Genomic DNA, 13052 nt, shown 5'->3' on the forward strand with positions numbered 1-13052 from the left:
TGAGAATGGGGTTGGTGTGTTGGAAGGGGGAAGGTCAGGGGGATTAGTGGGGTAAATATGCTGGGTTACAAGGGTAGGACCTGGGTGGGATTGTGGTCGGTGCAGGCTCAATGGGCCAGATGGCTTCCCCCTGCAGTTTAGGGATTCTATGATTCTAAGTCCTTGTTCTTAGATCCTTCTTAGTGTCAACATAACCACCCAGTTAAATATCCCACAATAAATTCAATGCAATGCCATTCACTGATTTTCATCCAATTTCCTATAGTTGGGTAGAGTTGAGATCACCCTCTCACCCCCATTCTCTTGCAGGTGTTGGCAAATCCATTTGAATAGAAAGAGCTATTAGCAAACCAGTGCTTGTTATAGAGGCCAGGAGCTCTTGGGAGTTGGGAGAGTGGGATTTCAATCCTGGAGTCCTTCACCCAGGGAAGACCCAATGCTAGCCACCTAAATTGCAAAAACAGAAAAATGCTGGAAAATCTCAGCAGGCCTGACAGCTTCTGCGGGGAGAGAATAAAGCCAATGTTTCAAGTCTGGATGACCCTCCATCAGAGCCAGACATCATCTAGGCTCGGAACGTTGGCTCTGTTCTCCCTCCGCAGATGCTGTCAGACTTGCTGAGATGTTCCAGCATTTTTCTGTTCTTGTTTCAGATTCCTAACTCTGAGACAAAGCGCTAACACAGTGATGACAAACGTACTGTGTGACTGGTGGCTGGACTCTCGGAAGCTGATGGAATGGGTTTGCAGCTGGAAGGAGGGGAAGGGGGGAAGACTGTAGCTAGGACCATCCATCCCCTTGGCCGTCTGCTAGAAGGGAAGATCAGGCAGCTGCCAAGCCCACAAGAAGAAATCTTCTCTGTCATGTTTCAGTTGCTCTTGTCCATTCAGACCTCGTGAAAACAGTGGTCTTTCATGCAGAAAGCAGAGTTCAGTGTTATTTCCCAACTTGCAGGCTGACTTCACCCAGGTAAAATGTTTAACGGCAGAAACTGCCAGAACTTGTCCACTCGATGATCCAGTTTTCTAAATCGTAGGCGCATGGATCATTGTTAATCCTAATTAATCAGTTGTCGGACTTTGATTAAATGAGCACACTCAAATCAAATATGGTTCAAGATAGTCCAGCCTGAATAAGGAGCCTGACATGAGATACTCCAGTGCATCCCAGAGCATCAGATCAATCCCTTCCTGACATACTAGTTACAATGGAGAATTCTTATCTTATCAGAGCTTCAACAATTTTTTTTTGAAACCTAAGAACGACCAGACAAATAAGAGTGGCTCAAATGTTGGTACATGCAGAGAATGAATAATGGGTCATTTACTTTGTGGTGGTTAAAAAGTGTGACAAGGGGATGTATAAATACCTTTTCCTGCCAAGGCAAACCAGCCTCCCACCCATTGACTCCATCTACTCGGAAAAGCAGCCAGCATAATCAAGGACACCATGCACACTGGGACATTCTCCCTTCCACCTTCTTCGATCAGGAGAAAGATGCAAATGTCTGAGGTCACACACCAACCAACTCAAGAACAGATCCTTCCCTGCTGCCTTCAGACTTTTGAATGGTCCTATCACATTTTAAGCTGATCTTTCTCTTCACCCCATCCATAACTGCAACACTATATTCTGCACCCTACCTTTTCCTTCTCCCCATGCACTCCATGAGCTCTCACAATACCAGGTTAAAGTCCAACAGGTTTATCTGGTATCACGAGCTTTCGTGGTGCTGCTCCTTCATCTGGTGAGCCACTCATCCAATGAAGGAGCAGAGCTCCGAAAGCTCATGGCACCAAATAAACCTGTTGGACTTTAACTTGGTGCTGTGAGACTACTTACCGTGCCTACCCCAGTCCAACACTGGCATCTTCACATCATACTCTATGAATGGTATGTTTTGTCTGCAAAGCTCACAAGAAACAATAGTTTTCACAGTATCTCAATACACGTGACAATAATGAATCAATTCATGTACAGGCAGTCTTCCTCAGTACTTAAATCTGTATCGTGGAATGAATCTGCTGTTCAATGTTAATGTTCGATGCATACATTTACTAATTATTATAGATAGAAGGCACTCTGCCTTTTAAGGAGAGATTGTTCCTTATGTTTTTGTTCCATGGTATGCAAAAGAGAATTTTTAGGGAAGAATTAATTTCTGATAAACCAGCAATGCATTTTTTAATACTTTCTTCCTTAAAGAAGAACAGATTGCTGATCACTTGCTGTGGCCTGCGGCAGGAAAAACCTAATACAAGTGTATTTCTTTCAACATATTCATTTCTTGCTTCTGCAGTTTTAGTATTAATATCCACGGATGTGAGAAATTAAGGAAACATTCATAGAATCCCTGCAGTGCAGGAGGAGGCCATTTGGCCCTTTGGGTCTGCTTCAATTCCACCCAGCCCCTATCCCCGTAGCCCCACATATTTACCCTGCTCGTCCCCCTCATGTTAAGGGACAATTTAGCATGGCCAATCAAGCTAAACCGCATATCTTTGGAGTGTGGGAGGAAACTGAAGCACTGGAGGAAACCCTGGCAGACATGGGGAGGACGGGCAAACTCCACACAAACGGTGACCCAAGATGGGAATTGAATCCAAGTCCCTGACGCTATGAGGCAGCAATGCTAACCACTGTTCCACCTTGCCGCCCACTAAGGCAGATTATTATTCAAGCTAAGCTTTAAAACTAGAGTCACCATTCCTTATTTTATTTCATATTTTGCACACTTATAAAATCACCACTTATCTTCACGGACACAGAGAATTATCTGCAAGAGGTTATCCAAAATGTATACAGGTAATTGCAAGTTGTATCTCAAATGGATATTTTTCCTTTTTTAACCAGAGAGATAACCATTAAATATTTTCAAATGTGTTCTCTTTGTGTTTTGATTTTATTTCCATTCAGTATGTTCTAACTGAAAAATACTGTCAGGTTAATTTTCTCTTCATTGCTAGTTTTCACAGTCACCAGCGTTTCAATTTAATTATGTCCTGTAAATAAAAGGCTTGAACATGTAATTATGAATTGCGCATGTTTTTCAACTGAGTAAATGTAATTTGAATTGGCTCAGCAAGAAACCGGCTGATTTGGAAACATGGGAACAGAAGTAGGCCATTCAGCCCCACAAGCCTGTTCTGCCCGTCAGTCAGAGAAGACAGCCGGAATTTTACCACCTTGCCTGCCCAGGAACCGGGAAGGGCGAGACTAGCAGAACAGAATTCCCTGTTGGTCTCGGGCAGGATTTTACCAGCCTGGCCCGAGCGAGGTTGTAAAATCCTGCCCCGACGTCTCCGATCTATATCGTAACTCCATCTACCTGTTGTGGTTTTGTAGTCCTTTAATGCCCTTGCAAAAGCAAAATCCATCAATTCCTTTTGCTTTCTCCAATCAGGTTTGCAAGTTGTGCTGAAGTCGATAATGAAGGCCATGATCCCACTGCTTCAGATTGGGCTTCTCTTGTTCTTCGCCATCGTAATGTTTGCCATTATTGGGTTGGAGTTTTACATAGGAAAATTTCACCAAACCTGCTTCAGTCTGGAAACAAGTAAGGAGAGATATTGTTGCATTAGAATTATGTTTATCGGGTTTTGGAATTCTGTTAACCTGTTATTGTTGACTTAAAATGGCCAAACGGCAACTTAAAAAATCTTTTCTTCATTCCTCGCTGTTTAAATTTCTTTGAGGCGTCTAGATAGAATTAGAACAGTTTCTCTATATCTGTCAGTGAATTGCCACCTGATTAGTTTCTGTGTACAAAAGCAAGTTTGTTTAAAAGATATTTAGAATCCCTGCAAGAGGAGGCCATTCAGCCCATCGGGTTTGCCTCGACTCTATGAAAGAGCATCTTCTTCAGGCCCCCTGCCCATCCCCATCCCCCTAACCGGGCACATTACCATGAATAGTCCACTTAACCTATATATTTAAGGGGCCATTTAGCGTGGCCAATCCATCTCACCTGCATATCTTTGGGAGGAAGCCGAATCACCTGAAGGAAGCTTATGCAGATATGGGGAGAATGTGCAAACTCCACACAGATAGACATCCAAGGCTGGAATCGAAACTGGGTCCCTGCTGCTGCGAGGCAGCAGTGCTAACCATTGTGCCACTATGCTATCTAGTAATGTTATAATATGGTTAAGTACGTGCTCTTGCAAACATCAGATATAAGGGTAGATTGAAGTATGTGAACCATTTACATGCTAATAACTGTAACTATCACATCAGAAAACATAGTTAAACGTCGCAGCATTGGTGCTAGATTTGATTCTCAATATTGTGAGTGCAAGAGTAAATCTGTATTAAATAAATACTGGAAAGAATAGTGAGGAGTACTTGTAAATTTAAATGCAGGTATGTTGTTTTGTATAAATGATTCCTTTTCTACTTTAAACTCTGTGGTAAACTGTGGTATAAATGGCAGTGCTGTGGCAGATGGAATGCCTGGTTCTGTGCGGTCTGTTTCCCAGTTTAGATAATGGATTTGCAAACGGGCTATTGTGATGTTCCTGGAACTGAAATTGTTTACAAGATTTTCCAACACAGCACAGTGCTACTGATAAATTAATCTGTTAATTATGCATTCCGTCTGCTGAAGCTGGAAGATTCGATTCTGAAGAACGCTCCTCTTGTCGTTGTAGTTGGAAGTTGATTCCCCTCTCTGTGTTAGATGTACTTTTCCAGTAATGTTTAGTTTGAGTACAGCAGTTCGCCCAATCTTACTGGCAATGTCCTTCCCTGCTAACTTGACAATGGTGAAACACTGGACGCCTGCAAGCATTGTTGTTAGTAACAACTAACCCCGCATCCTTGTAGGATTTGAGGGATTTAACATTCCGTTTCCAGTTAAGGTCTTACTCTCCCCTCAGTTCATTCAGTTATTCCTTTTAAATGTGATTTTAGAATTGGAACTACAGTAGATAATAGGAGCATAAGGAATAGGAACAGGAGTAGGCCATTTGGTACTTCCAGCCTGTTTCACCATTCCTTATGATCATAGCTGGTCATCCAACTCAATAGCCTGATCCCACCTTCCCCTGCCCCTCTTACTCAAAAACCTTTGAACCCCTTTCCTCCAAGGGATATTTCTAACTCTCTTGAAAACATACAGGCACAATCTTACTGCCCATTCACGCCACGTTCCTGCTGCAGCAAGGTCGGAGGATTTGGCGCCCAGTCAAATCTCTGGAAAATTCCGCCGTGTGAACAGTGGTAAGATTCCGGCCACAATGTTTTGGCCTCGGGTACTTTCCGCAGCAGTGAATTCCATAGGTTTACCGCTCTCTGGGTGAAGAAATTTCACCTCATCTCAGTCCTAAAAGGTTTACCCTGTATCATTAGACAATGATCCCTGGTTCTGGACACCCCCATCATCAGGAATATCCTTTCGAGAAGAAATTAGATATAGCCCTTGGAACTAAAGGATCAAAGGATATGGGGGAAAAGTTGGATTAGGTATGGGATTTGATGATCGACCATGATCATAATGAATAGCAGAGCAGGTTTGAAGGGCCGAATGGCCTTGTCTTGCTTCTTTTCTCTATGTATGTTTCTTGCATCTTCCCTGCTTCATCCTGTTAGAATTTTGTAGGTTTTTATGAGATCCTTCTTTATTCTATGAACTTTCAGCAAATATTATCCTAACCGACTCAACTTCACATAGCTCAGTCCTGCCATCCTCAAAATCAGCCTGGTAAACTTTCTCTGCACTCCCTCTATAGAAAGAATATCCTCCTTCAGATAGGTAGACCAAAACAGTGCGCAGTGTTCCACTGTGGCCTCACCAAGGCCCTATATACTTGCAGCAGGACATCCCTGCTTCTGTACTCGAATCCTCTCACTGTGAAGGCCAACATACCATTTGCCTTTATTACCGCCTACTGCACCTGCACGCTTACCTTCAGTGTCTGATATATGAGGTCACCCTGGTCTCGTTGCACATTTCCCTCTCTTAATTTACAGCCATTCAAATAATAATCTGTCTTCCTGTTTTTGCAACCAAAGTGGATAATCTCACATTTAGCCACATTATGCTGCAACTGCCATGCATTTACCCACTCACTCAGCTTGTCCAAATCACATAATGTAGACCATGAAAAGCTCTTTGACTTCACCCTGAATGGTAAAACCAGAAGGAGTCACATATATAGGTACATAGTGAAAAGTATTGTTTCTTGCATCCTGTCCATAGAGAAGGAAAGGAGAGAGTACAGAATGTAGTCTTACAGTCATAGCTAGGGTGTAGAGAAAGATCAACTTGGTGCGAGGTAGGTCCACTCAAAAATCTGTTGGTGGCAGGGAAGAAGCTGTTATTGAGTTGGCTGGTATGTGTTTTCAGATTTTTGGATCTTTTTCCCGATGGAAGAAAGTGGAAGAGAGAACGTCCAGGATACGTGGGTGCTTGATTATGCTGGCTGCTTTACTGAGGCAGTGGGAAGTGTAGACAGAGTCAATGGATGGGAGGCTGGTTTGTGTGATGTATCTTTCTCCTTGTAGGACAGTCTAGAACTATGGGTCAATTTTAAAACTTAAGATCTCCCATTTAGGACTGAGGTGAGGAGAAATTTCTTCTTTTGAGTGTTGTCTTTTGGTAGGATTCTCTTCCCCAGACAGCAGTGTCATTGAACTTATTCAAGGCTGAGTTAGATGGATTTTTGTTCGACACAGGAGTCATGGGGTTTTGGGGGTCAGACAGGAAAGTGGAGTTGAGGCCACGTCAGATTAGCCAAGATCTGATCAAATGGCACAGCAGGTTCGATGGGTTAAATGATCTAGTCTTGCTCTTAATTCTTGTACGCTGTGTGATGTTGTGTTCGTGTTTGTGCATCTCCGAGTTTGAGACCAAGAGGAGAGCACCTGTTTCTGATATGAGATGGAATGTTCTTTGTGTTCATTTTCAGTTCTTTGGTGGATAGATTTTGAACTGTGAAAGCGTATTTTTGGTTTTTTTGTTCTTCATTTGTGGGACATGGGCATTGCTAGTGGGCCAGCATTTATTGTCCATCCCTTGAACTGAGAGACGTACTCGGCCATTTTGATTTAAAGTTAGCTACAATGCTATGGGTCTGGAGTCGCATGTAGTCCAAACCAGGTAAAGATGGCAGATTTCCTTCCATAAAGGACATTAGTGAACCAGATAGGTTTTTCTGACAATCGGCAATAGTTTCATGGTCCTCAGTAGACTCTTAACTCCAAATATTTCTTACTGAATTCAAATTCCACTATTTGCTGTGCCGGTATTCAAACCTGGGATCCCAGAACATTAGCTGAGTTTCTGGATTAATAGTCTAGCGAACGTACCATTTGGCCATCAGCTCCCCAACCCTTAGTTGTGAGATGGAAATGCCGACATGAGACTGGAGTGGACACAGTAAGATGTCTCACAACACCAGGTTAAAGTCCAACAGGTTTGGTTGAGCTTTCGGAGAGCTGTCAGTCACCTGATGAAGGCGTGACGCTCCAAATGCTTATGATACCAAATAAACCTGTTGGACTTTAACCTGGTGTTGTGAGACCTCTTAATGAACCCTTAGTTGGGTTTCAAGTAAATCTGATCTTTTGCAATTATTCTGCTTAGCTGCATGTGCCTTGACTAATGAGGGCAATGGTCTTTAGATGAACATGAGAGATGAATATGTTAAATGTTCTTGCAGTAACATCGCACTGAATATTACCCCTGTACGTACTGCAAGATTAAAAACATTAATTTTCTGCTGAAAATTAACCAGTATATTATGCACAAAAACTGGCAGTGATCAAGGTGAAAGCTAACCATTCTGAAATGGAATAGGAAAGTTAGCTATGTCATGACGCAGCACGGTTTCGTTAAGGGGAAGTCGTGTCTGACAAATTTATTGGAGTTCTATGAGGATGTGTCTAGGGCGGTGGATAGAGGAGAGCCGGTCGATGTGGTCTTTCTTGATTTTCAGAAGGCGTTTGACAAGGTACCTCACAAGAGGTTATTGCAGAAGGTAAGGGGGCATGGAGTTGGGGGTAGGGTGTTAGTGTGGATAGAGGATTGGTTGTCAAATAGGAGGCAGAGAGTGGGGGTTAATGGGTGCTATTCGGATTGGCAGTTGGTGACTAGTGGAGTGCCCCAGGGGTCGGTGCTGGGGCCTCAGCTATTTACCATTTATATAGATGATCTGGAGGAGGGAACCGAGTGTATGGTGTCGAAATTTGCTGATGACACCAAAATTGGTGGAACGGCAAATTGCGCGGAGGGTGTGGAGAGTCTGCAGAAGGATCTAGATAGGCTGGGTGAAAGGGCCAGGAACTGGCAAATGGAATTTAATTTTGGCAAGTGTGAGGTGGTCCACTTTGGTAGGAATAATGGTAGGAAGGACTATTACTTAAGTGGCGAAAAACTGCAGCAGGCGACGGTGCAGAGGGACCTCGGGGTCCTTGTGCATGAGTCGCAAAAACCCAGCCTGCAGGTGCAGCAGGTGGTCAGGAAGGCTAATGGGATGCTGGCCTTCATAGCGAGGGGGATTGAATGTAAAAGTAGGGAGGTCTTGCTGCAGCTGTATAGGGCATTGGTGAGGCCGCAGCTGGAGTACTGTGTGCAGTTTTGGTCGCCGCACTTATGCAAGGATATTTTGGCCTTGGAGGGAGTGCAGAGGAGGTTTACTAGGCTGATACCAGAGTTGAGGGGGTTGAGCTATGAGGAGAGGTTGAATAAACTAGGCTTGTACTCGTTAGAGTTTAGAAGAATGAGGGGAGATCTCATTGAGACATATAAGATGATGAATGGGATGGATAGGATAGAGGTGGAGAGACTCTTCCTGCTCAGAAAGGTCAGTAGGACTAGGGGGCACAGCCTCAAGATAAAGGGGGGGGCGGTTTAGAACGGAGTTGAGGAGCAACTTCTTCACTCAAAGGGTGGTGAATCTCTGGAATTCTCTGCCCGTTGAAGTGGTGGAGGCTGCCTCGCTCAATATTTTTAAGACGCGGGTTGATGGGTTTTTGATAAGCGAGGGGATTAAGGGTTATGGGGAGAGGGCGGGAATGTGGAACTGAGCCACAACAGATCAGCCATGATCTTATTGAATGGCGGGGCAGGCTCGAACTCTGGCCTACTCCTGCTCCTATTTCTTATGTTCTTATGGTTTTTAAATTGGGCAGTGTGATTGGAGCCCTGAATTGGGCTGTGTTTTGTTAATTGTATATGTATCAAATTGTTAATTATATTCAGGCAGTGAGTATTGACTGGAGATTTGTTTGTGCTACTTTATATAGGAGCAGACCAAAACTGTAGCTGTTGGATTTGAGGCTGCATGTTTGTAATATGTATCTCCATAGAGAAATGTCTGTAAATGTGTAACGGCATGGGCAGCAGATACTTGGAAACACCACTACCTGAAAGTGTCACCACCACCACCACCGCCCCCCCCCACCCCGAGTCACTCACCATCCTGACTTGGAAATATATTGCTGTTCCTTCAGTGTTGCTGGGTCAAAATCCTGGAATTCCCTCCCAACAGCCCTATGGGTGTATCTAGACCTTGGGGACTGCAGTGGTTCAACAAGGCAGCTTACCACCACATTTGGACCTTTGTAAGATGCTGAGTTGGTGCAGAGTTGATGGGCTGAATGGCCTCCTTCTGCGCTGTTGGGATTCTGTGACGCTATGATTAGTCTTCGGTTCTACCCTGCGCAACCCTGGTTATCTGGAACAGGACACGAGGCAGCTGTTTCTAGATACTGCATAACCTAACAATTGAAAATGGGGGTTAGAGATGTGCTGACACGCTCCTGATAGGAAGTGGGCAGGATGCCAGTTTGAGAAGTGTTTTGTGTGTGTAACTGGTAGGGGCATGCAGATTAAAGTCAAAGTTTATTTATTAATCACAAGTAAGCTAGCATTAACATTGCAATGAAGTAAGTGTGAAAATCTCCAAGTTGTCACACTCTGCCACATGTTCGGGTACACTGAGGGGGAACTTAGTATAGCCAGTGCACCTAACCAACAATTCTTGGACTGTGGGAGGAAACCCACGCAAACATGGGGAGAATGTGCCAGGAATTAAACCCGGATCCCTGGATCTGAGAGGCAGCAATGCTAACCACTATACCATTGTGCCATCCAATATATTGATATGATCCTATCAATCAATGTGTAAATCTGATTTTCTGCCCATGCCTACCATTTCAAAGCACCGAAGTATATCCAACACCATCGCTTAACCTTGAACAGTTGAACGTGAGGTTATATGGAATGCTGGATTCCCCACTGAAGCTATTTAAAGGGATCATAAATTATTACAGGGATAGTTATCCCGGTTGCTTTTATACCTGCTTTTGCCTCTAGTTGTGTTATGATCAGGTGAGGAGATATTAAATGGTTCCCCTCTTTTCCCCCTCCTTGCTTGACCACAATAGGTTTTCTGTCTGAAAAGGATATAGTGATCAATTCAGTGAGTTCTTAATTGCTTTTACAATTGTTTTTGTTGGCAGGATATGTCCATTGAAGATGAACTCATTCATAATTTGTCAGATTGTTCAATTCCTTCCTCTGCAACGTCCATGTTTTTAGATCAACTCTCCTGACATTGACTTCCCTTTTCATCATTCCCGTGGCTTCCAGGAGCCCTAGCCCCTGTCCTCTCTGTAGGTAGAGGGTGCCTCTCCTTTCTGCCTCCTGCACTTCCAAGTGCATTGCCATTAAAGTCTGACGCTCACTCTCTAAACATGTTCAGCCATTTTCCCAAAGCGTCGCAGTTTGCATTCACTTTACACAACAGATCTCCCACTACTTGTTGCGATCACAATGCGTCTTCTCTTTGAGTTTCGGGCATCCTTTGCCACTGGCTCCCCTGCTGATTTGTGCAGTCAATGAGCCTCGCAGGTACCCCTGGCTGCATAGAGAAATCATCAAGAAGAGCAGGTGTCATCCATTTAATGTGCTGTCCGCATCGTAACACACAGGCATGGGCTAAACGCCTACAGCAATATGTTTTCAGTGCTTAATTTAAGCCTGTTTAATCCCCTCCCCCCCCCCACCCGCTTCCCTCCTCCAATTATCGTATTCTATTCCAAAAGGCTACGCTGCTGTGTAAGGTGTTCACTAATTGCCAGTTTACAGTTACTGATTGGGATTTGAATAACGATCGACCCTGTTTTCCACCTCACTGTTTCTCTTCCATAATAAATTCTCACTCTTTAAAAAAAAAACAGGCAGCTGCTGCTCCTTTCTCCTTTCTGCTTGACTTCCTCGGACAACCAGTTGTTTTTTATTTTCCATTCCCTCGACACTAACCCTGCCACTGAGCAACAAGAGAAGAGAGAATTCTGCTGCCGCAATCAACACTTGATGTGATGTTTGCTCTCCCAAGTTCAACAAGTTTGAAGCATCCGAACTGTATTTCAGAATGGATTGGGCCTGGCGTCATTTTTGTACATGAAGGCCCCTCGTACAACAGCAACTGGGAGATTTAATCTTCCATCAGATCGTGGGTTTGAAGTCAGCCAGAATACTGGCCTGAAAGCCTATCTTCCCACTGGGAGTGCGAAAGGCTTGAGTTAGCCAACACTCTCATATGCCCACACATTCCCCACCGAGGCCATTGATCTCTTGTGAAGAGGCAAAACATTCATCGTAGAATCCCTGCAGCGCAGAGGAAGCCGTTCAGCCCATCTAATCTGCACCGACACTCGGACAGAGCATGAAAACATAAAAAATGGAAGTAGGAGTAGGCCATTCGGCCTTTCAAGCTTGCTCTGCCATTCATTTTCATCATGGCTGATCAGAGAATTCAATATCCTGATCCCTCCTTCCCCCCCATCCCCCCGATCCCTTTAGCTCCAAGAGCTATATGTAATTTCTCCTTGAAACCCCACAATGTTTTGTCCTCAATTACTTTCTATGGTAATGAATTCCACATATTCACCATTCTCTAGGTGAAGAAATTTCTCCTCACCTCAGTCCTACCCTCAAACTAAGACCCTTAGTTCTGGACTTCCCCACCGTTAGCATTATTCTTTCTGAATCTACCTTGGCTAATCCTATTAGAATTTAATAAGCTTCTATGAGAACCCATCTCAATCTTCTTAGCTCCAATGAATACCAATTTAGGACCCTCACCCAGGTCCCATCCCTATAACTCCCCACATTTATCATGGCTAATCCATCTAACCTACACATCATGGGACACCAAGGGGAAATTTAGCATGGCCAATCGATCTAACCTGTACATTTTCTGGGACTGGGAGGAAACCGGAGCACCATGGAGAAAACCCATGCTTAAATGGGGAGAATGAGCAAACTCCACACAAACAGTCACTCAAGGCCAGAATTGAACCCGGGTCCCTGGAGCTGTGAGGCAGCAGTGCTAACCAAAGTGCCACCGTGCTGCCTCATGCCTTTCGATGCTGGGGTGTTCATTAAGAAATAATCCTCTCGGTATCTATGATTTACCCATGAAATTTAGTCAGCAACCTTCTGTGTGTCACCAAGTAAACACCGTTGGTTACGTGGTTGTAGCAACAAAAATATTTTGTTTTAGTTGGAGCTTTAATCCAAAATGTTGCATCTGATTTTTCTGAGCTTTGAGCAATCAAATGTTTTCTGCAGTGGTATCAAGTCTCTCCACCGTAATCATATTCAGGTTGCAAATTACTGAGCAACATTTACCCAACAATCAATTGATTTTCACTCAATTCCTGAGATTTTCTAATTGGACTTTTCAATGAAATATTTGAATATTCTGATGAACCGGATGGGGAAAGTTAGTGCTGATGATGCATTAAGCTTTATGTTAGGTGTAGACATGTATGGCAAAAGCATTTATGGGCATACTTGAGATTTGCATGTATCCCAAAACTGATGCAGAAAACTGCCTTTAAAACTATATATCGCCCTTGGAAAGGAGGATTGTGAGCTCTGGGTCCACGTGCCTGTAGTATATGACGCTGGTACTGACTGCATTGGAACCCTTTTTGACATTTTTTCGTACTTAATAAATTTCACCTTATCATCTGCAACTATAGAATCCCTACAGATATCCCTATGGATAATAATGGAATAGTTTAGGTTAGAGGGTCAT

The 13052-nt window shown here is 43.7% G+C and overlaps 1 protein-coding gene across 1 annotated transcript in view; it reads left to right on the top strand.

Annotated features, from left to right (window-relative positions):
- The window catches only part of cacna1ba (calcium channel, voltage-dependent, N type, alpha 1B subunit, a), a 621447-nt gene that overhangs the window by 253622 nt on the left and 354773 nt on the right, over positions 1–13052 (top strand). Inside the window, exon 5 of the mRNA XM_080212160.1 lies at positions 3404–3556. Coding sequence (XP_080068286.1) covers positions 3404–3556 — 153 coding nt within the window. The remainder of the gene's footprint in view (positions 1–3403; positions 3557–13052) is intronic.

Source organism: Carcharhinus amblyrhynchos, chromosome 25 (genome assembly GCF_965287045.1).
Source record: "Carcharhinus amblyrhynchos chromosome 25, sCarAmb.v2.hapA, whole genome shotgun sequence".
Classification (NCBI taxonomy): Eukaryota; Metazoa; Chordata; class Chondrichthyes; order Carcharhiniformes; family Carcharhinidae; genus Carcharhinus; species Carcharhinus amblyrhynchos.